The sequence below is a fragment of the Haemorhous mexicanus genome, chromosome 23 (assembly GCF_027477595.1).
Source record: "Haemorhous mexicanus isolate bHaeMex1 chromosome 23, bHaeMex1.pri, whole genome shotgun sequence".
NCBI lineage: Eukaryota > Metazoa > Chordata > Aves > Passeriformes > Fringillidae > Haemorhous > Haemorhous mexicanus.
In genome coordinates, this window is record NC_082363.1 from 4,218,234 (window position 1) to 4,242,082 (window position 23,849).

Below are 23,849 nucleotides of genomic sequence, written 5' to 3' on the forward strand. Positions count from 1 at the left end.
TAAGGAGTTTCGGAGTTTTGAAGGACAGAGAGAGCTGTTAGCGGGGACCTTTAGGACTGCAGAGCCCAGCTGTGTAAAAGCCTGCTCGCAGGTGCTGGCAGGCCCGGTCTGGCTCCTGGCTCCGGGCTCACGAGAGCTCCGGCAGGGTGGCTCAAGTCCAGGGGAGGAGAGCCGGTTATAGGGAAGGACCGCTGAGGGCTCTGCTGGGATCGGTGCGGGGTTCAGCTCCCGCTACTGGGCGCTTTGTGTGCTGCCCACAGCGGACAGCGCTCAGAACCCTGGACGGGCTGGTCCTTGCTCTGCCTGCCCGTGTGCCGGCACATACACACAGACCTTACGTTCGCTTCTCAGTTCTAACTCAGCACCCAACGCCGCAGCGTTCACCGCGTCTGCTCCTGCCCGCGCTCCGGGCCCGGCTCAAGGACAGAACCGCGCCTGGGGATTGGCTGCGGGGAGGTGCAGGGGGCGGAACCAGGCCCGGGGATTGGCTGCGAGGGGGCGCAGGGGGCGGGGCCGCGCCGTTCCCGTGCCGGCCGGCGGGAGTTCCGCACGCTCCCGGCCGGGGCGCGGCGCTCCGCCGCTGCCTGCGTGTCCCCGTGGTGCCCATGTGCTTTTAGCATCCCCGGCACGGCTGCGGCCTGCCGGCCCCGCCTCTCGCCTTCCACCTCCTGGGGATTCCACGCCGCACTCACCGGGAAGCCCCAGTGGTGAAAAGGGCGACCGCTGACCGGCATCGCTGAGAGAGCTCTGCGGGCGCTGCCCGGCACAGCTGAGGGGTCGCGCCTCTGGGAGGGTCCGGAAAGTCCCGCCGGGCCGGGGTTTCCCCGCCGCCCCCGGGATGACGCAGCCAGACCCCCCGGGGGCGGTGGCTAAGGGCCCGTGCCGGGTGTCCCGCGCGCAGTCCCGCCGGCCGCGCCGCCCCGCTCCGACCCATGGCTCCGGGCCGGGCGCTGCTGCCCGCGGCGCTGCTGGCGCTGGCGCTGAGCCCGGGACCCGCGGCTGCGTTGCCGTGCGGCGCTGACTGCCCGGCGGGTAAGGGCCGTGCCGGGGCGACCCGCGGTGGCCGCCGTGTCCCGGCCCGCGGTGACCGCCGTGTCTCGCCCCGCAGGTACGTTCGTAGCGAGCGCCGACTGCGGACGAGGAGCGGGCGCGTCGTGCCAGCCCTGCCCGGCCGACACCTTCTCCAGCGCGGCGGGAGGCGGCGGCTGCAGAATGTGTCGGCAGTGCGAAGGTACCGGCGGCGACGCCACCAGCCCTGCTGTGACCTCCCGTGGCAACGACGTCCCCGGGCTGGCACCTGCTCGGCGGGGGACGCGCCTCTGGCCAAAAAACGCTGCGTGCCTGCGGGGCTTCTCGCTGAAGCCGCCAGCCTGGTTCTTGTGAGAGCAAAGGTGCAGCATTTGCTGCACCACGCTGGGCATGCTGTAAGCTAAAACTGGTTTTCCCCTTGCAGGACTGTTTCGGTATTTGAAAAATTGTTCCTCAACAAGTGATGCTGAATGCACGTGCAAGGAGGGCTATCGCTGCGGCGGCGATGGCTGCACCTACTGCGCCCGAAGTTGTGGCGTGGGCCAGGAGAGCACCAGGAACGGTAGGATCACCTTTCCCCAGCAGCTGAAAGCCGCTCTGCTTCCTGCACCAGACAGAAGCAGATAGAGGAAGGACCTCGCAAGATAAAAGCTGCCACTGCCGCTAAACTCTTTGCGTGGTGTGTGGAGTAAGCTCAGGACGAGACAAACCCACCACACTGAGCCCTAGTGCAGTTCAAATCCTGTACCAGTTAGTTCCCTTTGCATGGCAGCTCTTTGGCTGCCAGCATGAGGGAAACAGAACTCTGGAGTTAGGCATGGTTTGTGGCATCTTGTGCCAAATCAACTGGTTTTTTTAGCTAAGTACTACTGGTCTGTGGCTGACAGGGAAAGACTTACCTTGCATACTCAGAGCAGCTTATGAAGTAGTAATTCTGACATTGTACAAGCAGGCAAAAATAATGTTTCATATGTTGCATTTTAAATGTTACCTTGTACAATTTTACCTGTCCTTGTTTGTTGAAGGTTGCCAGACTTGCCGCTATGGAACCTTTAACGATCAGCCCAGTGGCTCCTGTAAAAACTGGACAACGTAAGTAAACTAAAAAAAGTTAAAATGCTACTGCTAGTACACTCGGCTGGAATTTAAGAATTTTTTTTCTTTTCCCCATTTTGCTGTAAATGTCCTTCAGGTGCTCTGGAAACCAAATCCTGGTGCCTGGAACTCCAGCAAAAGATGTCATTTGCAAACATGCTTCAGTTAATTCCACTTTAGTCACTACTCTACCTACAACATCTCTGGACATTCCATTTTCTATCACTGTGCCAGGTGAGTCATTGTGTAATATTGCTTATGGAGGTAAAGAATTATGACCTACTTAAACATACTGTAGCACATTCACCTTCCATTTAAAGCAAAAGTCCTTTCTTCTATGCATTTCCAGTGTTGCAGACTGATCCAGGAGCAGAATGGGAGACAAAGTTTTCAGCTAATTCAAGGGCAGTAGAATTTTGTTCTGTTAATATTCTTAGAGAATGTTGTTTGTTTCCTAGGGAAGGATGTTCAGACAGACACCATCAGGATTTCTCTCGCTGTGGCTGGGCTGTCGTGCTTAGTGTTTCTGCTGCCTTTGTGCATCTGCTTCAGTGTCTGGCAGAAAAAGAAACTACATGCTGTCTTCAAGAAAAGTAAGAGAAAAATGCTCTTCAATTTTTCTTTTTGAAGCTAGACAGAAGTCAGGAATCCAGGTTAAGTACCTTACAAAGGTAGTTGCAACAGCTTTGGTTTTTTTGGCCTTGTAAGTCAGAAGCAAGTGAAAGGGAAACAGTTTTGGAATTTTTATTGCAGAAAGCAATAAAAATTTGGGTGTTAGGTCAAGTGCATGCTTATCCTTATAAGTGGACTATTTGTGATAGATGAAAAAACTCAGCTGCTCCAGTTAAAGGTCAGTTCAGTTTATGACTTCCAAGCATCATCCCTGGCCTGCGTGGCAGTAACCCTTTGGAGTTCTCTCTGCTCCAGGGAGGACACAGGGCCTGCAGTGACTGTCTTGGAGCTCTGGCTGCTGAAGGAGAGGGGACATCAGTCAGGGTGTGCTGCTACACAGCTGCAGAGTCAGCCTGAATCCAGCACTGCCCTCTGAGAGCTCATAAATCCTGGGCAAGCACACGAGTTCAGCACAAAGATGAAGCTGATTCCATTCAATGTCATTTATAGTTGGTTTGTTCAGTTTTTGGGGAGTTCTCTCTCCCTTTCTCTTATTTTCCCCTGTTCTAAGATAAGGTCTGAATCTTCTAGTGTAACTCAATACAGAAGACCATAGCAGTCCAAAAATCTATTTCCCTCAAGCTGGTCTTCCTTTCATTGCCATGACAAACAGAGCACCAGAGGCCCTGCTGAATCAGGGAAAACAAAGTGTGATAAATTAGTTTTATCAGATACACATGCTGTAAAGGAATAATTTCAGATTATAGAATAACTTGGAAGATTTTTTTTCTTCCTGACATCTTGCATTTGTGACTGAGGGATGGTGAAATAAGATGGCTGAATAAATGAAAGAGAAAGGGGATATTTGTCCAGTTCTGGGTCCTTCACTTCAAGAAACATTGAGGTGCTGGAGTGAGTCCAGAGAAGGGTAATAAAGCTGGGGAGGAATCTAGAAGGCTGAGGGAACTGAGGTTGTTTAGTCAAGGGAAAAGAAGGATCAGGGGAGACCCTGCCTTCCATCATTCCCTGAAATGTGACTGTAGCCAGATGGGGATCAGTCTTTTCTCCCAGTGACAGGACAAGAGGACACAGCCTTAAGCTACACCAGGGGAGGTTCAGGTTGGAGATGAGGGGGAATTTCTTCCCAAAAAGGGTTGTTAAAGATTGGAATGGGCTGCCCAGGAGGTGATGGAGTCACTGTCCCTGGAGGTGTTCAAGAAACAACTGGACATGGCACTCAGCTCTGGTCTGGTTTACAGCATGGATGGTCAAAGGCTGGACTAAATGGTCTCAGAGGTCTTTTCCAACCTAATGGATTCTGTGAATCTGTTCTTTTTCTCCAGTGCACACACCTGAACAGTCAGTTCAGGAAGATGATGCCTGCAGCTGCCACTTCCCTGAGGAAGAACAAGGTGAATATCAGAATCCTGGCAAATCCACTGAATTGAGAGATCTTCTGGTGAACTAGAAATTGAACTGTCCAAGTCAGCCACGTTTGAATTTTCTTTTTGAACACAGAACAAAAACCTGTTTATGTAAATAGAGCAGGTGTCAGCACCTGAGTGTTAGAGCAGTAAATAGCCCAGCCACTGGGGAAAAGGTACTTTTTTAATATTTCTTAAAAAAATAATAAAAAACTCTCCAAAACAGTTTGCTGATTTTCTTCCTCTATGCGTAAGGATATTTCTGAGAAGTGGTTCTTGATTTACATGTAGAAAGAAATACTGCATTTAAAAGCTCTAACAGAAGTGCAGAATAGTTTTCTGGTCCCTCAATAATGTTATCTGAGCCATAATTTACATGCATTCCAAAAGCATTTGAAGCTAAAAAGGAGAGCACATTGTAGAGTCGCTGGTGACACTCACAGTCACTTACTGCCAACCATCCTCCTGAGTCTGGAGCCAAAGCTCCTCCCAAAGTCTGGCTCAAACCCAGCAGTCCTGGGGTTTGTGTGCAAATGCAGATGGAGCTCATTTGATCCCATCACCCTTGGAAACAGATCCAGGCCTTACATGCAGGGGAAAAGAAGCCATGAAAATCTTGAGCTGCAAAGTGCTCCTCAGCAGCATCTGCTGTTGTATTGGCTTGAGGGAGGCAGTGGAAACACTGAGAGAAGCTGTGGTTGACTTGAACTTAGAAATAGCTGTTACTTTGCAGCTGGACTGCAGCACCTTCAGCCCTACATCATTCAGCTTTGATCTTTTGGGTGACGTAAACTTTATGTACATTGCAGCTGTAAGTGTGAGATCTTTGTGGTACTAATTTTGTAACTGAGGTTGGAAAGATTTTAGCATCAGACACTGTATCTGTCTCTCTGATCAAATACTGTTAACTTTGGTCTTGAGAAAAAAAGAAAATACATGTTTGAGTCAAGACATTTGCAACACTGTTTTTAACCATTTACAAACCTCACATATTTTATTACTTCAGTAAATGTTATTCAGAAAATAGAATGAAAACCCACCAGCATGTGGGTAAAAGGTGATTTTCCCCTCTCTGATTTCAATGCAAGAGAAAACTATTTTGCATTGGAACAATGACAAGCCATCTCTTCATTCAGCAGGTTACAACAGCAGATTATTTTCACCAAGCCACACTTACACATTTTGATAAACTTACGTACAAATAAATATAAAATAGTAAGTTTTATGTAGTGAGAGAATAAGTGCCATAAAAAGCCTGAATTGTGAAGCTTCTTTTTTTATCCCTAGCTCAAGTCTTCTCTCTATTGGTACTTTCAACCATTACGTCAAAATCACAAACTTGGAGGCATGAGAAGGACCCATGAAAAGCCACCAAACTATTTATAAAGCTATCTATTTATAAATCAAAGAGTGACCTTTGCACCATTGACCATATCTTAGAACAAGATAAAAAGAATATTTTTTGCTTGTCATTAATTTCTAGCCCAAACATAAGGTAGAGAATTAATGTACACATCCTGTAACTGAAAACATCTGGTGTTTTCTCCTTGGGAAAAAAAGAGGTAACAACTGGAGTTTTACATGCTGCTAGTAAATTCTGCATATATTTTGAAATATATTTTGAAATGTTTCAAACAAAGCACAAACCCCATATTCTCCTTGTCCATACCATACTCGAAGCAGAAATAAATCTGCTTAGTGACCAGTGAGGACACATTTCCACTAAAACTGGAGTTCTGGACTGTTTCAGGAAATAGTCATTCACAAAAGAAAGTACATTCTGAATAAAATGTTAGAAACAACCTTCCTTTCAATCAAATAAATGCGTGGATAATCTTACCTGTGACTTCTGTCATTTGAGAGTCTGAGGCCTGAATTAATGATAAACAGATTTTGTTGGCAGACACATCTGTTGTCAAATGTGTGCAGATGATACACTTCCATTTCACAGCGATGCACATCACCTGCCCACAGAAGCAGCACAAGAGATTGGCTAATTTGTACTCCTGGGAAATACTTCAAATACACTTAAAAGCAAACCCATTTATAAATAAGAACCAGAGAAAGGCTGGAAGATACCATATTTTGGAAAGTGAAATAAATTGTGGTACAATTGCAAAGGAAAGATCAATTACAATTGCAAAAGAAAGAGCACTTCACAGTGTGCAGTGACTGCTCACTCCCCAGAAACTTTGGCAGCAGAGCTGTATTTTGTGTGGTCCTCAGAGAACTGAAAATAAATACAGGTGGATTCATGTATTTTGCAACCAAGCACCCAAGCAGGACATTCCAGTTGATAACAAGAGCACCACTACAAATACCAAGATAGTTGGAGTGTTTAGCCATTTTCAGATAAATACCATATTCAAATTCTAGGAATTGTGGCTGTCTATAAAAAATTCAAATTACAGCCATAGAATCATGCACTTCCTTGAACATCATCCATTCTTGTGTGGTGTGTCATTTACCTTCACTGTGATCATTTAGAACAAATGTATTAGAAGCTTGCTCCCATTCTAGACCCCTCATAAACACATATTTAACAAAAAAGTTCTAAAAAACATGCTTAAATCTTCCTTTTTGTCATGCTTGTAGCAGACAGCTGTAAAACCAGTTCTGGCAGCATGCTGTGAAAATGCAGCAAGCAGATTCATCAATTAAGTTTAGGAAGTTCATTAAGTGTTAGGAAGCTCACATCTGCTCAAAAGAGACATACTTGTACCTTCCTCTTTTTCCTTTTTAAGTTATCCTTTTGTCTTCTAAAAGAAGTCCATAGCAGGCAGTAAAACTTCAGCCAAAGGCACATATTATGACAAGGGGCTACTATGCAAACCACAGAAGCAGAAATGGTGTCAGTATGCAATGTTTTAAAATACTTTGTTCTTTGTTTTGACAAAGTGCTATGTAGTAAGATTAAATTACATTTCTACTGAAGAGAATTTGTGGCTGAATTTGTCTGTTTTTTAACACAGAGAATAGCAGCCTTCCTGCCTGCATGTGGAACACTGTAAAAGATCTCTTACCTAGGAAGGGTGAATGGGAAAAAACTGCACTGTATATTTTATTATTGGTAATTAAAGCAGAAGGAAGCAGTTAAAGCCTGGCTGTCCATAATTCATAAGAAGAGCTGTGAAAAAGAAGTATTTTTTGGCAATGACAAATGGTTGAGAGTCCATGTGCATCTTGGCTTCTCAGGGAGCTTTTATGGAACACTCAGGTTGTTCAGCACCTGAAGAACAGGTTGTTGTGAGTTGCCATGGTTACAGGAAGGGAGGTGGAGTTTAGCACTCTATGGGGTGACCATATGTGTGTTTATTCTCCACACACATCACACTGGGCTGGGGTTTTTCAGGCAAGAACAGCTGGGGGGCTGGAACTGGAAGTTCAGCACCTTGGCCCACTGGCCAGAGCAGAGGGACTGTCCCCAGCCAGCTCTGGGGACCTCAGTTCCTCTGCTGTTTCCCCCTCCCATTTTCCCTGAGCTGACACTGAAGGGACAGCTCCGAGGTGCTGCTGAGCCAGCAGGGCCAGGTGGCACCAGGTCAGCACCCAGCAGGGACATTTTTTCCCCTCCAAGAGTGGAGAAGTGGCAGCACAAGCACCTGCAGAAAAACCAAGCTCAGTGAAGGGACTACCCAGCTCTGATTTGAGCAATGGAGCTTCTGGGGGTTGTTTGGCTCTGCTTTTTGTTGTTGTCAGGCTGGGGGGGACATCCACCATGGGAGCTCTCCTCCCCACATTGCCTTTGTTTCCCAAATACTACACAGAGCAGGACAGAGGAATGGTCAGGACAAAGGCAGGATCAACAGGAAGCATCTGCCAGCACGGATTTTTGTTCCCTATAGTGAACACCCTTTCGTGGGTGAATCACCTTCTCTTTTGTAGATTTTTGCTATTATATATACACAGCAGTTATTATTGTTGTTATTATAATACAGCAGTTATTATTGTTGTTCCACTGCTTTCTGGTGTTAGGACATTGCTATTTCAAACCATAATATTTCCTTTACTGTCCCTCCTTTACTGAAAGGGAGGAAAGAAGAGTGGTTTATTTGGAGTTTAGGTCCTTCCAAGCTCCAGGGAGTCTGAAGCCTTCAGTACTTAAAGGGAAGTTATAAAGAAGGGGGAGAGGGACTTTGTACTCTGACAGTGACAGAACAAGGGGGAATGGATTTAAACTAGAAGAAATTTCAATTAGGTGTTAAGAAAGAAAAGAATTCTTTTAAAGAAGAAAAGAAAGAAATTCTTTACTTAAAAGAGTGGTGAGGCCCTGGGACACATTGCCCAGAGAAGCTGGGTTTGCTCCATCCCTGGAATTGCTCAAGGTTAGACAGGATGTGGGGCATCCTGATCTATTGGTAAGATCCCTGCCCATGGCAGGGCAGTAGAACCAGATGATCTTGAAGGTCCCTTCCAGCCCAAATCACTCTGTAATTCTATGGTAATTCTGAGTTTAAAGTGCTCTCTGCTTTCTGTGGATGTCTCTTTTTTTGACAGTCATTTAATTTATTATATAGCAAGTTATTTAATTTATTATATAGCAAGCAAAATGGAACTGGGAATGGCTGATGACTCTCCATCAGCCCAGGTGGCCGAGCATGAGGTAACAGCCAGATGCAAGCTTCTTGAATTCCCATCTGTTTTTCTTGGAAGTCAGAAAGTGTCCTCTCAGCCAGACCATGCAGAGAGGCCCAAGTGATGTCAGCAGAGTTCTGAGGGCATGGAAGAAGGAGAAAAAGGGTCTTTAAAGATAAGTATAAGCAGAGGAGCCTGCTGCTTTTTTATTGCTTCCAGAACCAGCACCATTTCCTGGCATAGTAATTAAAATCATGTTCATCACATCCCTTGGCTTTGTAATTTCTTGCAAGAGTTGTGTGGCTAAGGAAAGTAAAAGGTTCATAGCAAAAGGGTTTCTGTTTCTCACCTCCTGTACAAACAGGGGTTTCTGTGCCTAATGCTTCTGGATGGTAGAGACTCTGAGACTGCAGGGGCTCCTCTAACACATGTACACTTCAGATAATTTTTTTAAAGCAGAATATGAGTCCTTATTTTCAGCCTTTCTATCAGACCCTTCACAGGACAGAAGTACAGTGTTCTCTGGGAGTTGTTCTGATACCAACACAGATGATGCAAAAACCTTTGTGGGAGATGTTCCACTCCAAGGAGAAGACACACAGGAAATATCAACAGGCAACTTGTGCCACTCCACCTGACTTTTTGTCACCTGTTTGAAAGCCAAGGTAAGCTTCATTCTTAAAATGACACAAAGCTTTATTTAATAACCAAATGTCACCTCAGCTCCTCTCTCAGCTGGGAACAAACCTTCCCTAATCCAGGGAGGCTGTAAGAGGAGCTTCACCCACAGGTTCTGTGTTAGCTGAGCATAACAGCTGTTGGATACTGTCCCTGCCCTCACTGTAATAAGAAATTTTAATACAATCTGCAACAAAAACTGGAATTTCCCTCTAACATCAATTTGGCAGAAGTTTGCTGTGATATCACCTACTGTGTTTCCTTTCACCTTCTGGATCCTGGGTGCCTGCCAGGTCAAGCATCAGACTATACTGAATCAAAGGGGATTGTACTTTAACAAACACCTGAACACATCCTGAAACCAGGGAAGAGCTCTGCTGTTCTAATCTATTTGCTTTAAGAAAATAAATCAAATTTTATTTGATTTAGCAAATGGAAAATTGCACACACAGACACCTACTTCAATTTAAGGGTGACTTATCACTTAGTGTACCTTAAACCTGTTACACCTACTCTCAGTTTGCATAACCCAAACTGAAACAAGCCACTCAAAACTGAAATAAAATATCCAAGTTACCCATTTAAGTCAGTTTTAAAACAAATCTTAGGTTACTTCACCATATTTTTCTCCTGCATACAAACACTTGAGGAGGTTTAAAACAAACCAAATTTTGTGGAAAAAAAAAAAAGAGGAAGGTGTGTTGAGAGGTAAAAGAGACATTGTACCTTTAGTTACAATACTATAGACTTGAGAAATAATTTTTAAAAATCCTAGTATTCAGAGCATTGATATTTTGTTGCTGTCCATTCAGAACAAGCATAAACCATTTAACCTGAAGAGAACACTAAAAAGACCTGTAAGCAAGCAAAAAGACAACAAGAAAAAAACAGGGTACCACACTGCTTTTAGTCACCTTCACACAAACTTTAGAGCAACTTTGAAAAAGAACACAATTCTAATGTAGATGTACATACATGCCCAAACCAGTGTTTGCTGGAGTATCTAAGGGATAATCTATTTTTTTAAAAACTAGAATGGAGAACACAGTGAATTAGAAAGGAGTGGTGGGAAAAATACATCATTGACTTCAGAGAAGCTGCACATTGCAGGTTAGCACTGCAGCTGTCAGATCAGGCTACAATCTTATCACAAGGGCAAAAAGATCCCAAATCCCACACCCCCATCCACACCATGAGTGTCACAGGCATCTCTAACAATGCAACTGTTTGACTTGCTGAGCACACCTCAGCACATGCATCACCTTGGAGAAGAAGTGCAAGCACAGGAAATTCTTGATGGTTCCATCCAACTTGAGAGTTCTCACAAGAGAAAAGGAAGCTGCTCCTCTTCAGCTTGAGAGTGAAAGGATTTGAGAAGCTGATCAGGCACTGTGCTCAGGAACCCAGGGGACATGACAGTGACATATTCTCTTGTCACTGTGCACTCCTCAGCAGGGCGGGCTATGATCAGAAAGCTTCTCCCAGGGAACAGGGAGGCTGTAACATGTAACAAGCCCTGCGTGCTCTCCCACAGTGATTAAATGTGCCTCAGGGAATCACAGAACAGCAAAAAGATTTACTGAGCTGTGGCAGTACTAGTTAGCTGACCTGATTTATCTTTCTGCACCTTCTTCCAGTCATTCCTAAGGACACATAAAGAGATCATCAAATAAATGAAACATGAATATGGTGGCAGAAACAAGCACTAAATGAAAGTAGCTTTGGAGGCTTTCTGCTTTATCCCATTGCCACATATGGTGGTTGGCAGTGGATTATTTCTTTCCAAGCATAAATCCTGATTGTCTTGTAGAGGATTTTTAGGAAAGCTACATGGGCACTGGGATGGGATACAACATGGTCTAGGCTTTGTAAAATCAACTCACTTCCTCAGCTGAAAAGGCCAAGAATAGAGGCAGTAACATCTCCCTACCACCTTCTTCAGCTTAAGGAAGCAGGACTGTCACAAGCACTGGTGGAGATATGGATGTCATCAGCAGGAACCACTGAATCATTCAGGTTGGAAAAGACCTTTAAGATCATAAAAGACATCTAAAAGGTAGTTGGAGTGTTGTTCATTGCAAACAACTGCAGCATTTTTTCTCCTTCACCAGAACATAGTTCTTCTGCACATTACAGGACAGGGGCTGCAGGAGCATAAAGAGAAAACACAGGACTGTGCTAGAACAAGCTTATCAGATATATCCTTTCATGGTGATACAGCTCCTAACCCTTCCAAGCACTGGTGGATCTTCCTTGTTTCCAAATCTCTGTAGAAGACTCTTCTCAGAAGTAACCCAGTAAATTGGTCCTGTCAGTACCAATCCTGACTCATAAAAGATACAGAAATAGCAAAAGGATAAGAGTATCCAACTAAAGAGTCCAAGAAGAGAATCCAACTAAAGAGTCCAAGAAGAGTATCCTACTAAAGACTCACTGCTCTTCAAAACCTTCTTATATCATAAATATGCCCTGGGAATTGGGAAGAGGATTCTGATCTCATTAAAGCAAGAAACATTCAACTTGCCACATCAAAAGACAAAGATCTGCCATCTGTTTCCTTCACCTTTGTTAATCCCTACTCCTGTGGGTCACTCCCTTTCCCAGGGACAGTTTTCTACCCCAGTCAAGATCAGTCAGTGATCACAAGGAAACCAGTTAACACTTGCAGCAGGAATTCTTTGCTAAACTGGAAAACAGCTCTTAAGCAGTGAAGGTCCTACAGGTCTGACTGCCAAGGAAGACACATTGATTTACAAAACAACCTTGGAAGAACAGTTTTAAACCTGAAGTTGCCCAGTGAGACCCATGCCAACCCTCCCCCGTTACATACACATATTTGCCCTGAAATGTGAATCACTGAGCCTGCAGAGATTCCATTTAATTAACAAAAAACTCTGATAGCAAAGGATTAAAGGGATTATGCAGCCAGAAAACAAAGTAAAAAAATTAAAGTCTGCTTTTGTGTGCCATTCATTTTCTGCCTACGCTAAGTGGATGACAGCTAAATGCCAATGATTATTAACATTCCTCTTAATTAGTCAGTGGCTCCTGCCCACACACTGAACTACCTGAAATTTGTCCTCTGATATCAGCTATGGATATTGGAGTGATAAGCAATCCTAAGCCTCTGTGATAAAAACAGGAAGAACATGAGTACAACAAATGTGAAGAGCTAGATAAAAATTTTAAAAAAGCACAAGGACACCTCTGACAAAACTGTTTTGTTCTATCACCACTGTAGATTAAAGTCCTTATCCTCTAGCTCTTTTAGAAAATGAAACAGGGCAGAGAGTAAAACAATGAACAGATAGTAAAATATTACTAAGTTTCCAATTAAATGATTTGTAGTAAGAAACTAATGAGTCAGAGCACCATGCAATTAACAGAGTATGAAGCAGTCTCAGGCAGGGAAATCTGGAAGGTGACTCTTATTGCCTCTTGCAATTTGCTACTTAACTGTTTCTGCACTTCTTCCCTTCGGGCCAGAGAAAGTACAAGACAACAGCCTGGCCTGCCCACTCCATCATCCAAACTACCAAGAAAAGAATTAACAGTGCATTGCTGCTTCCCTTTTTGACATTAGTAGTACCAGTTTTTGAAAAAATTGCATTTGTAGCCCTAGGAGACAACAGTGTTAAGCTGGAATTCATTCCTTTAAATCCTCAGCTGAATAGATGTCTGTGTAGGCAGCCTCCAGAAAAGAACTCGTTTGGAAAACCCCTCAATCCTCTACTTAAAAAAAATAATGAATGGTGTAAGTTTAAGAACAGAACAAGAGTGAAAAATGTCATAGTATGCAGCAATCACACCTATCTCTGCAGCAGGATTAGCTTGATAAATTTTATTACAACCTAAATTAAACCTCAGGAAGGCTGTGCTATTGTTTTAAAAAGAAAAATGCTGCCTCCAAAATCCAGCCAAAGGCACAAACAGACATCTCCAAATCAACCAAACACACCCTGACCCCTCACAAACCCAACCCAAACACACACACTCTGACACCCCAACATAAATACACACACACACCCCTGACTGCCCCCAAAATCCAGCCAAACACAAACACACTGACCCCCAAACACAAACACACCCCCAAACCCAAACACACACACAATGACACCCCAACATAAACACACACACCCCTGACACCCTCAAAATCCAGCCAAAGACATGAACACACTGACCCCCAAACACAAACACCAGCACCCCCAAACACAAACACACACACAAACACACTGACCCCCAAACACACACACACACACAAACACACTGACCCCCAAACACAAACACACACACAAACACCAGCACCCCCAAACCCAAACATGAACACCCCAACCTCACCACACACACACAGAACCCTCCCAAACCCAGCCAGCCACACACACCTCGATCTCCCCAAACCCAAACACACCAATAGAATCAAACCAACCAAACACACACAAACAACCCCCCCAAAACAAACACAAACACACACTGACCCCTAAAAACAAACACAGACACAAACCAACCTCCCCAAAACAAAACCCACACACAAACACACCAATTCCCCAAACCCAAACACATCCCCAGGCAAACACCAGCCCTGGACCCTCCCCAAACCCAAGCCCAGCTCAAACCCAGCCCGAACCTAAACCCAAACCCAAATCCAAGCCCAACCCAAGCCCAGCCCAAGCCCAGCCTGAACCCAAACCCAAACCCAAATCCAAACCCAAACCCAAGCCCAGCCCAAACCCAAGCCCAAACCCAAGCCCAAACCCAAGCCCAAACCCAAGCCCAAACCCAAGCCCAGCCCAAGCCCAAACCCAAGCCCAAGCCCAAGCCCAGCCTGAACCCAAACCCAAACCCAAGGCCAGCCCAAGCCCAGCCCAAGGCCAGCCCAAGCCCAGCCCAAGCCCAGCCCAAACCCACACAGGTCCTGCAGTGCCATCTCCCGGGTCCAGCGCCCCCCTGAGCCGGGCACAGAGCCCGGGGGGACCCCGAGCCCACCCGGCCCTGCCCCTGCTCTCTCCAGCTCTTCCCAGCTCCTCTCTGCCCCCACACTCCCCACCCAACTGAAGGGAAAAGGATTGGAGTGCTGGCTAGCTCAGAGCTGATTTTACTCTGTGCTACTGAAATATTTGTAAAGGTTTTACCTTGAGAATGTCTCACCACAGAGTTCTCTGTGACATAGAAACCCAAATGGGAAAATTCTACCAATTGCAAGGTTCCAAGTGCAGCAGTGTGACAGAAATGTGTGCACCTCCCATGAAATGAGCCCAAGCTTCCTGCTTGCCCTAGAGCTGGGACTGATGGAATGAGGATGGACAGAGCTAACAAACAGCCTGTGCCTTTCAGCAAGGCTGCTTTGTGCTGCTTTCTCTGATGACCAGTGTAAGGACCAGAAAAATTAAATAAGGTTTTCATTGTGCTTTTATCCAGATGATAATTTCTTATTAGAGTTGAACAGATTATTTGGGATACCTTGGGATAGCAGGTGAAAGGTACAGAGAAAGTTCCAGCCTTGCTGCAGATGTGTTCCTCTCTTTCCTTACACACTCTGCTGTCATAATTGCAGTTTTAAAAATAAACTGTAATTGCGTAGCTAGTTCCATTACATTTTTTGGGAGGGGGGTGAAAGAAACCTTATTTCAAGATCTGGTTTCTGCTCCTCTGTTTGCACCTGTGTTATCCAGAACTCAATTCCCAGAAGATATTGACGTGCTGGATTCCAAGTCTCAGTCATGCCAGATTTACTTTCCTTCACACCAAGCAGCAGGAAGGTTCAGGTTGGTAATTCTGCAGTGCTGAGAGGACAGGGCAAGCAGGGACCAGTCTGTCAAGCTTCACTTGGAGAATATACCCAGACTACAGTGGGCCAAAGAGCAAGAGGGTTTTTTCCCCTCAAACTGGTGGAAATTACACTACAGAGGAGCAGTGTTTTGGCAGCTGTGATCCTGTGCTCAAGAATTTTTACACCTTGCCAATTCTGCAGCAAAATAAAATATCTTCAGAGAGGCCTAAGGAGCCATCATCACACAGGGGTGTGTGTCCAGGCAAGCACATACTCACCAACACACCTTCAACCCACCTCAGAACAAGGGAGCCTAGGTCAGAACCTCTCAGAGGTATTACAAAACATTAAAAGAAATTCTGAAGATTAAATACTCCTATGAATTACAGCTCACACACAGTGAACAGAGGAAGCATCTTCAAAAAGAAAGTTAACAGCAGGTTGTGGTTAGTTTTTTCCTTTGGTTTCCTTATTCTCCAAACAGGCTATTTTCAGCACACATTAAAAGGCACAGTATAAATAGGGCAATGTAATTTGGAAGCAGAAAAAAACCACCTTATTGCATATATGATCTCACTAGGTAGCTATTTCAGTATGCAAAATTAATAATCATCTTCTGTAGCTGAATAATCAGCTAAAATGTTAAACTTTCAGTGAAAATAAACTTTTTAGGTGTTAATGAGAACAGGTATCTGCAGTGACAGCAAAGGAAAATACTCCAAACCCCTGTACAGTAGACCCCACCAGAAAAATGAATAACAGTGCAAATGTTTTCCCAGCCAACACATATAAACCACTGAAGAAACATGTTAAATTAAAATTGGTAGGAAAATTCAAGGAAGAGATGGGTACTCATACAATAACAAGCTCACCTGCAATTGCAGTGCCAACACAAAATCATTCTACTGCAGACCTCTCTTCTTGTAAACTAAATTCAAGCCAAAGTTTTACACTAGAAATTACATCCTCTGCAGAAGTCCCTCATACAAATGCTACTGGTAAATCACACCTCAAATTCCTGGTTTTGCCAACTGTCACAATCTTTGACCAATAACAACTCACACTTCCTTGCCATAAAGCACTTAGCAACAGGGGAAAGAACTGTTGCATTATAGATTACATTTCATCCTTACTATTTCACACAGCAGTAGATAATTTTTGGAGATGTTTGTGATTGGTTTCATTGAGTCTTAGTATTTTTTCAAAGTTGTCTTGGCCTTACTAGCAACTTGTTCTTCATGAGCCATCATATTAAACTAGGAATTGTTGTTTCTTCTGATAATGAAGGATAATCTTTTAGGATAGGTTAACATATACTTACTGCTTAGAATTTGTTCAGAATTTGTTCAGTAATTTATCTACTGTGATACTTACTTACTTTGTTCAGTAATTTATCTACTGTACTAATGTTACTACTGTAATTTATCTACCTACTTCTGCCCTGAGGCACTCCCAAGACTAAATAAGCATAAAGAACAACTTTGAAAACTTTCCCCACAAAATACTGCAGAAGAGTTTGAAATCAATTTCCAAGCTCTCAAAGTGCCATTCCCATTGAGTTCCCTCTCCCATGGACCCAGGGCTCTGTACCTTGGTTTGGGATGAGCTGTTTCCTTGCCTGGCACGATGACATTGGCACTGTCGCCCCAGGGAGACAACTTTGACATTTTGGGAGAGCAAAGAGTGGCTCAGTGACAAAGGAGAGTGGCTCAGTGACAAAGGAGAGTGGCTCAGTGACAACTCCAGCCCTAAGCTGAGGCAATAAGCTGTGGGCAAGTTGCCCAACTGGAGCATGACGCACTCCAGGAGGGCTCTGGGAGGCTGAGTCTTCCTTGAGGAAAGACAAAGGACAGCAGCTGCTGGTCAGAGTGCTTCATTAGCTTTCCTTGGAGGATGCCTAGGGTGAATATTGATAATACCATTGTCATTGATAGTTCACTGAAGGAGAAGCATTTGTACAGAGCATCCAGCACCAGCAGTGAGATCATGCATCAAATCAGACCTAATTACTGTCTGCAGTTTTGGAACAAGAGCTGCATGACTCAGATGAGGAGAGAGAATTCCTTCTCTTGCTACTTATCTCTCTCACAGGGAAGCACAGGGAAAGGGGAATAAACCACATTAGGTTAATGCTGTAGAGAAATTCTTTTGTCATAAACATTCAGTCCAGCAAAGAGAAGTGCAGAGAAACAGGATTTGTGGTTCAGATACCTGAAGCATATGTTCAATAGTCAAGGCAAATCAAACACCAGCCCTCTCTGTGCACACAGGGAAGTTTAGAGAAGTTTAGGCTGGCAGGACCTCTGCAGGTCCTTTCCCACCTCTCCAACACCCCGCCTGCACACTCAGATCAGAGCATTTGAACTCACATGGGGATGCCAAGGGCATTATCAAGCTTAATTTTGAAATTCTGTCCCATTCCATCCTTGGATCTATTCAAACCTGACCAGACACACTCCTGGACCAGCTGTTCTGGCTGACCTGCTTGGAGCAGGCAATTGGAGTATGAGATTGCCAGATTTCCAACCTCAGCCTCTTTCAGAGCCCACTGAGTTCAGCCCACCCATGGGGGGCCTGCTCTCCATGCAGGTATTTAGACCTGCAGCAGAAATACTTCTGTTCTATATGACTGATGTAGCCAATTTGAAATTAGTCTTAGGAGCCACAGGATGCACAATATAAAAATAAATCTTTGACTGGAAATGCTAATTAAAAAAATAAGAAGGAGGGAAGTTCACACCTTTTGCAACTTAAACTTATCACAAAGTTCAGCATAAGGAAAGAACTTTAGTAACATTAGTAGGATTTCATAGTATTTTGAAGAGCATTTGAAGACAAAAACATTTGAGTAGAGAGGCAGAAAAGTAACAAACCCCAATTTGTTACAAACAAGCATTATCTTCTCACCATTAAAAGGAAAGAATATTACCATAAACTTCCCTTTTTTGGTTATTTTCAAGACTCTATACAGTTGGATATGACACTGCATGGAGAATGGAGGGGAGGGACCAGTCCAGTCAGTCCTTGCTCTCTGATATGATAAATCAAATTGTAAGTAGAGACAAAATAGGCCAGGTGGAGGGAAACAAGGACTAAAGTGATGAGATGACACAAGGCAACTCCCGTGGCAGCATTAGGCAAACAGGGGAAAAACCTTGCTAACATACTCAGAATTAAGTAGTTAGTTCCAACTGAAAGAGAAGATAAGTGAAATGGAAAATGGTCTTCCAGTCTACAGAGGGACCTGTGTTTAACATCAACCAAAGTAGTTTATATGTACCAAGAAGTCTCCAGATGGAAGCTGCACTTTCTCTGCCAAGACAGTTCTCTAGGGCACCATTGGATGAGGTCTTCCCAAATAAATAGATGTGAAATTCTGCAAGGGGGAGCAAAACAAATAAAAAACTTGAATTCTCCTAGTATTATCTTCGTAAGTTAACAAGCTTTTTTAACTCCCTCTCTTTTTTACTTTTTTTCTGGCACAACAAGTACAACACAACACATTCATCCATCTCACAAAAGAGAAAGGAAAAAAAAAAGTGCATTTCATATCAGATGCTTTGCGTCAAGACTGCTGAGGCTCATAAATCAGCTGTCTATTGCCCTGGTCATTTCAACCAACGTCTGACCCTTTGTTAACTCATGATTTATAACTGAAAGTTACTTTTTTTTAAATGCCAGATTTATAAACTTTACTGTGCTTGGTTTGATATAATATCCATTTTGTACACCAAGCTATAAGACAGTAAATTTATTGTCTATGAACTGTTACCTTGAAAAATTACATCAATGCAAAGTGGTTTCCATTTAGAATCAATAGGCAATAAATTCATTGGATTTTTTTTTGAAGGGGGGAGAGAACATGATGGTGTTTATGAGGTCATGAGTGGCTATATAATGGGAGAAACTGGGAGCTGAGGCTACAGTTAACCAGGAGTTCTGAGTTCCAGGTTAGACACAACGGAACATCCAACACAGCAAGGATGCATAAACTGATACTTTGCTGTCTCATCATCATCAGCTTCTCCTGTCCTCTCTTGTCTCTCCCCATCATCAATGCCAGTGAGATGTCTTATCAACACTCAGGTAAGAGTCTTTTGATTTCAATGGTTATCATGCAGGGTTGGAGCAGTAAAGGCAGAAAAGCAGCAGTGTGCTTTCCAAGGGGCCTGGATCTGGGCTGCTCAGCTGTAGGAGAAGCAGGAGGACAGCAGCAGCACAAGGGACACAGCAGTGGGTGCTGGTCTTGTACAGCGGGGAGGTTGGGTGTCCTAAACAGTTACCCCTGCTGCTTTGAGATCCAGGAAACAAAAGTATGCATTGAGGAGAAAAAGGTATCTGAGCCTTGCAGCACTGAATGTGAGCTGGCATTCAGTGTCTGGGCACTCATAGGCATTGGGTAACTTAAAGGAACTTGGCTGTACAGCCTCTCCTGTTTCTACCCTTTGAAATAAGCTATTTTTTGTTTTGAAAGGGAGAAACCTAGTGCTAACATCAAGAACAGGCAAATCTCTCTTAGAATTTGTTTGCACTAATTCAGATTCCATCCAGCCCAGGGAAAGAATAAATCTTTGCTTGAGAAAGTGATGCTCGAAGTTTGAAATGGCTCAGAAAAAATGCACAGCAGAATCTGGAAGGTTACTCTCATCAGACCTGACTGGTACTGGAAGACTTTCTGAAATAAGTTCTGAAAGAGCAGGCAAACCACCCCAGAAGTTATTGCACAAAGCTGACTGTTAAAAAGTGGCTGTTCTTACCTGCTTTGCAACAGCTGTTCTGCTGGTTTATAGGTATCAGCAGTCCCCAGTCTGCTTTGAAAATCTTGGACTCTAAGCCAGCATCTCCTCAAGCCTTTCACAAAGTAATTTGCATTTACAGGTACCCCTGACTCAATATGAGCAATATCTGTCACATCATAGCTGGCTCTAACCATGATTGCATTAGCTTCAAGTCACTGTGATTAGATCTTCCTTGCTAATGTAAAGAGGCTCTGGGAGAGAGAAGACAGAAGAGGAACTCTCTTAAAGAGGGTTGGTTTGGGGCTGGGTTTTTCCTTTTTTAAATCTCAAAGGAAATTTACCTGCTAGCACTGCTCTGATTTAAAGAACAATCCATGGCCAGAGATGCAGATTGTCTCCACATAGCACTGGGAATTTTTTGTTTTCTTATTTTGAGTCTTATAATGAAATCCCCGCTGTCCTTTGCAGATGTCCTTTCATGCAGTGAATAAACCAATAACAGGAGCATGCAAGGTCTTCAAATTCCTGATCTTTGTGCAAGGTTTTGAAATGTTGGGAGATTATTTCAGTTTATTGTCTTACATATTCATGTGAGGAGCTACACAGTCACACCCATCCCTGCAGGTCAGAGCAACTGAAACTCCAAAGGGTCACCTACAAATACAATTACAAAATAATATTCATCTGCACAAATAGTGTTTGATAATGACACTTTCTAGTTGCCCACAATTTTGGATGACTGCTATGTATTAGCAAAGATGAAATTTACTGCTCAGATTACAAAAACCCAAGTTACCTGGAATATTGCACTGCTAAGGGCCTCTGTTGGCAACCTGCCTTGGGGCACAGGCTAGCCACAGAATTCTGAATTCCTTATGCATAGACAAATTAATTCTATCAGCTACCAGCAAGCTGTTGTGTTGGAAAAAATGGTAACATCTGTACTGGTACACACATGAAATGAGAGATGACTGAAATGCACCAAGAAGCACAGCTGCCAAAATGAGTTGTAAGTTTTACTACCTTTGTTCCTGCCCTTCCACAACTTCTACTGCATTTAGTAATTACAAGACTGAGCAGGTTAATAGGTTTCAAACAGGAAATTTTGTCTTTGTTCATAGGAAAGCTGCAGCATAGGAACTAGTTGATAAAGAAATGACCTAAAGTAAAATCTTTAAAATTACATCCAAGTCTGGGCTGTGTACTGGAAGGATGAGGTTGAGTACCTCAAGTGACAGGAGGGGCTGCTGTTGGTCAAAACTTTTGTAACAAAACTGCCAGAGAAATGAGAAGCTGAGATTAACATCATCTCTTTTCTCAAAGTTCTGGAAGGAAAGGATTACAAAACTATCTCCTATAAGAAGAATTAAATAAGGATGGGTGGTTGGTGCTTTCATGAAAATCTTCAACAGACCTGATTAGAAATCCCCTGAGACAGACTGAAACAGGGATGCAAAGCAAAAGACTCACCCTGTGCCTGTTTCTGTCTTTCCTTGGCAGCTGATGAAGATTCGAGGTTAAACCTGGAGAGGTTGGGCAGCCTGGGAAGCTCCTCCCTGCTCCAGCTCCTGCCAGAGCTCCTGGGGACACTGACTGAGGACAGCAAAGCAGGTGGGCATTCACCACAGCAATGGGAGGTGCCCATGGTTCACACCTCCAGCTCCCACAGATACCACACCCCAGCTCCCAGGTGTTTGCTAAAACACAATGTCATGTGCAAAAACACAATGTCATGTGCAAAAACACAATGTCATGTGTAAAAACACAATGCCATGTGCAAAAACACAATGCCATGTGCAAAAACACAATGTCATGTGCAAAAACACAATGTCATGTGCAAAAACACAATGTCATGTGCAAAAACACAATGTCATGTGTAAGCAACAAGCAGCTGTCATTGAGTTAACTGGGACTTTGGGGAACCTGCTGAGTAGCCATGCCTGCAGCTCAACACCACCTCAAAGTCTCCAAATGAGTGCTGCAAAATTTCCAGACAGCAAAAGCAGGGCAAGGAGAGGATTGCCCTAAGAGGAGCTGGCAGGCAAAGAAAATAGCAGTGCTCCAAAACATCAATACTTGCAGAAAGTGCAGAATCAGTGGCAATGGATGGTTTGGGAAGCAATAGATGTTACCCTTGGATATTCCATTCCAAGACCTCTGTCAGCTGTAGCATTATGGCACATGAGAATTATTTGCCTAATTCATGATTTCTAAATGGTAAAACATTTCATTGTGTCTCCTCTTTAACAGGTCTTACTCCCAGCAACTACAACCCAGGGGAAAATATCAAAGAGGTAAGTAAATAACTATCTATCACTGAAACAAGACAAATAAGATGAAACTACACAGAATTGTTGCCAAGAAATCATTTCAGATCAAGAGACTTCACAAACAGTACAGACTAAAGTAGTATGCCACAGTGTTCTTGAAGCTGGAATCACTTAGCAGCTAGGCAGGGGAGGGGGGTGGGGGGAAAAGGGAAAAGGAAAAAAAGAAGAGAGCAAGTAATCCAGATAATTTAATTCTAAACCCTTCACTTTTTTTTTTTTCCCCCCTAGAAAAACAGCTAAGTAAAGGCCAATTTCCAGCTTCATCAGCCCAGGCACCAGTATTTGCACCACCACCACCCCCAGCAGAGGTTACACATTATTATCAGCTTTGCTATGAACCATTATGTACATGGAAAACATCATCCCTGTTCACTTCCTACCGAATTAAACATAAATGCAGAGAACAGGGCTGAGTTTTAGTGGGACATGCAAAGCAGAGGTTTCACTGGGCAGTCCCCTCCTTCCCCCAGTGGGAGCACAGGGCTGGGAGGTCAGGAAGGATGGAGGATGTACTTTCCCACTGGGAACCACCCCAGTAACCTCTCCAGTGCTGTTTGATTTCAGACTTTCTACGGGAACCATCCTCGAAATGCTCTCCTGGGCCGCCTCTTGACCAAGGACAGGAAACAGTACAAGAAACGTGGGAATCTTTCTGAGTGCTTCTGGAAATATTGTGTGTAAACAGGGAACTCCCTGACTGGCTGCATAATTTATACAGATGTCTGAAAACATGTATATAGATTCGCTTGATTTAAAATGAGAAAGAAGAAACACGAAGGCAGCACCCAACTTTAGACTCTCTGCTACTTGGAAATGAATAAATTCTTGATGTTTTGCAATTATGTTGTGAGCAATGTAGTAATTTTTTAGAGCTCAGCACAACAGGAAGGAAGTAAATGGAGGAAGAGACAAATACAATACATAAAGAGAACTTGGGCAGGGGAAGCAAAATTCCCATGGGGTTCTGTGAAAACTCCCAGAAGAGTTCAACTGTGTCTAAGAGCAGAGGCAAGGGGACTTTCTCCTTTGTCACTTGATGAAGATTGGGGTGCCAGGAAGAAGGGTCATTGCTGCATTCCCTGAAGATGTTGAGCAGGTAAGGGATGGCAGCTTAACAATGCCCAGTCCCCTCCTGCCATCCCCAAGGCACCACAAAACCAATCAGCACATGTCAGGATCAGGCATCTGCTCCCACTGCTGCTGGAGATGATTGTTTCTCTCAGGCACTTGTAAAAAAGACCCACAAATTATTTCCCTGCTCAGCCCCCAGCTACTCATGACAGGCTGCCTGTGCATACCATGGGTTTGAAGAATTGTGTGTGATTGTTATCAAGCACAGTATGGAAGGTAAACGTGGTTGTCAATGTCAAGATTTTACACCCAGATTTGGACAGTCAGTGGAGGCAGGAATGGCAGACACCATGTGAAAGATTCCTGCAGGAAGGTGATACATGGACAGAGATAATCTGTGATTCCAGGGCAAGCCACCTCCTGCTTGGACATTCAAGGTACCACTCACTGATAATGTTGCAAATAAAGGAGAGGATAAAACAAAAAGCTACAAAAAGCTTCCAGCCTGACTCCTCTACATGCAGAGTAC

The 23,849-nt window shown here is 44.1% G+C and overlaps 2 protein-coding genes across 2 annotated transcripts; both read left to right on the plus strand.

The window, feature by feature from the left end:
- The first annotated feature begins 551 nt into the window (after positions 1-551).
- TNFRSF9 (TNF receptor superfamily member 9) lies at positions 552-4,385 on the plus strand. The gene is made up of 7 exons (XM_059866773.1): positions 552-1,032; positions 1,109-1,231; positions 1,454-1,591; positions 2,055-2,121; positions 2,222-2,358; positions 2,583-2,717; positions 4,080-4,385. The coding sequence occupies exons 1-7, from the start codon at positions 933-935 to the stop codon at positions 4,202-4,204; spliced, it is 825 nt and encodes a 274-aa protein (XP_059722756.1). The 5' UTR covers positions 552-932; the 3' UTR covers positions 4,205-4,385.
- A 14,778-nt stretch (positions 4,386-19,163) lies between these two features.
- On the plus strand, positions 19,164-22,930 carry UTS2 (urotensin 2). The gene is made up of 4 exons (XM_059866476.1): positions 19,164-19,266; positions 21,420-21,530; positions 22,170-22,213; positions 22,814-22,930. The coding sequence occupies exons 1-4, from the start codon at positions 19,164-19,166 to the stop codon at positions 22,928-22,930; spliced, it is 375 nt and encodes a 124-aa protein (XP_059722459.1).
- The last annotated feature ends 919 nt before the right edge of the window (positions 22,931-23,849 follow it).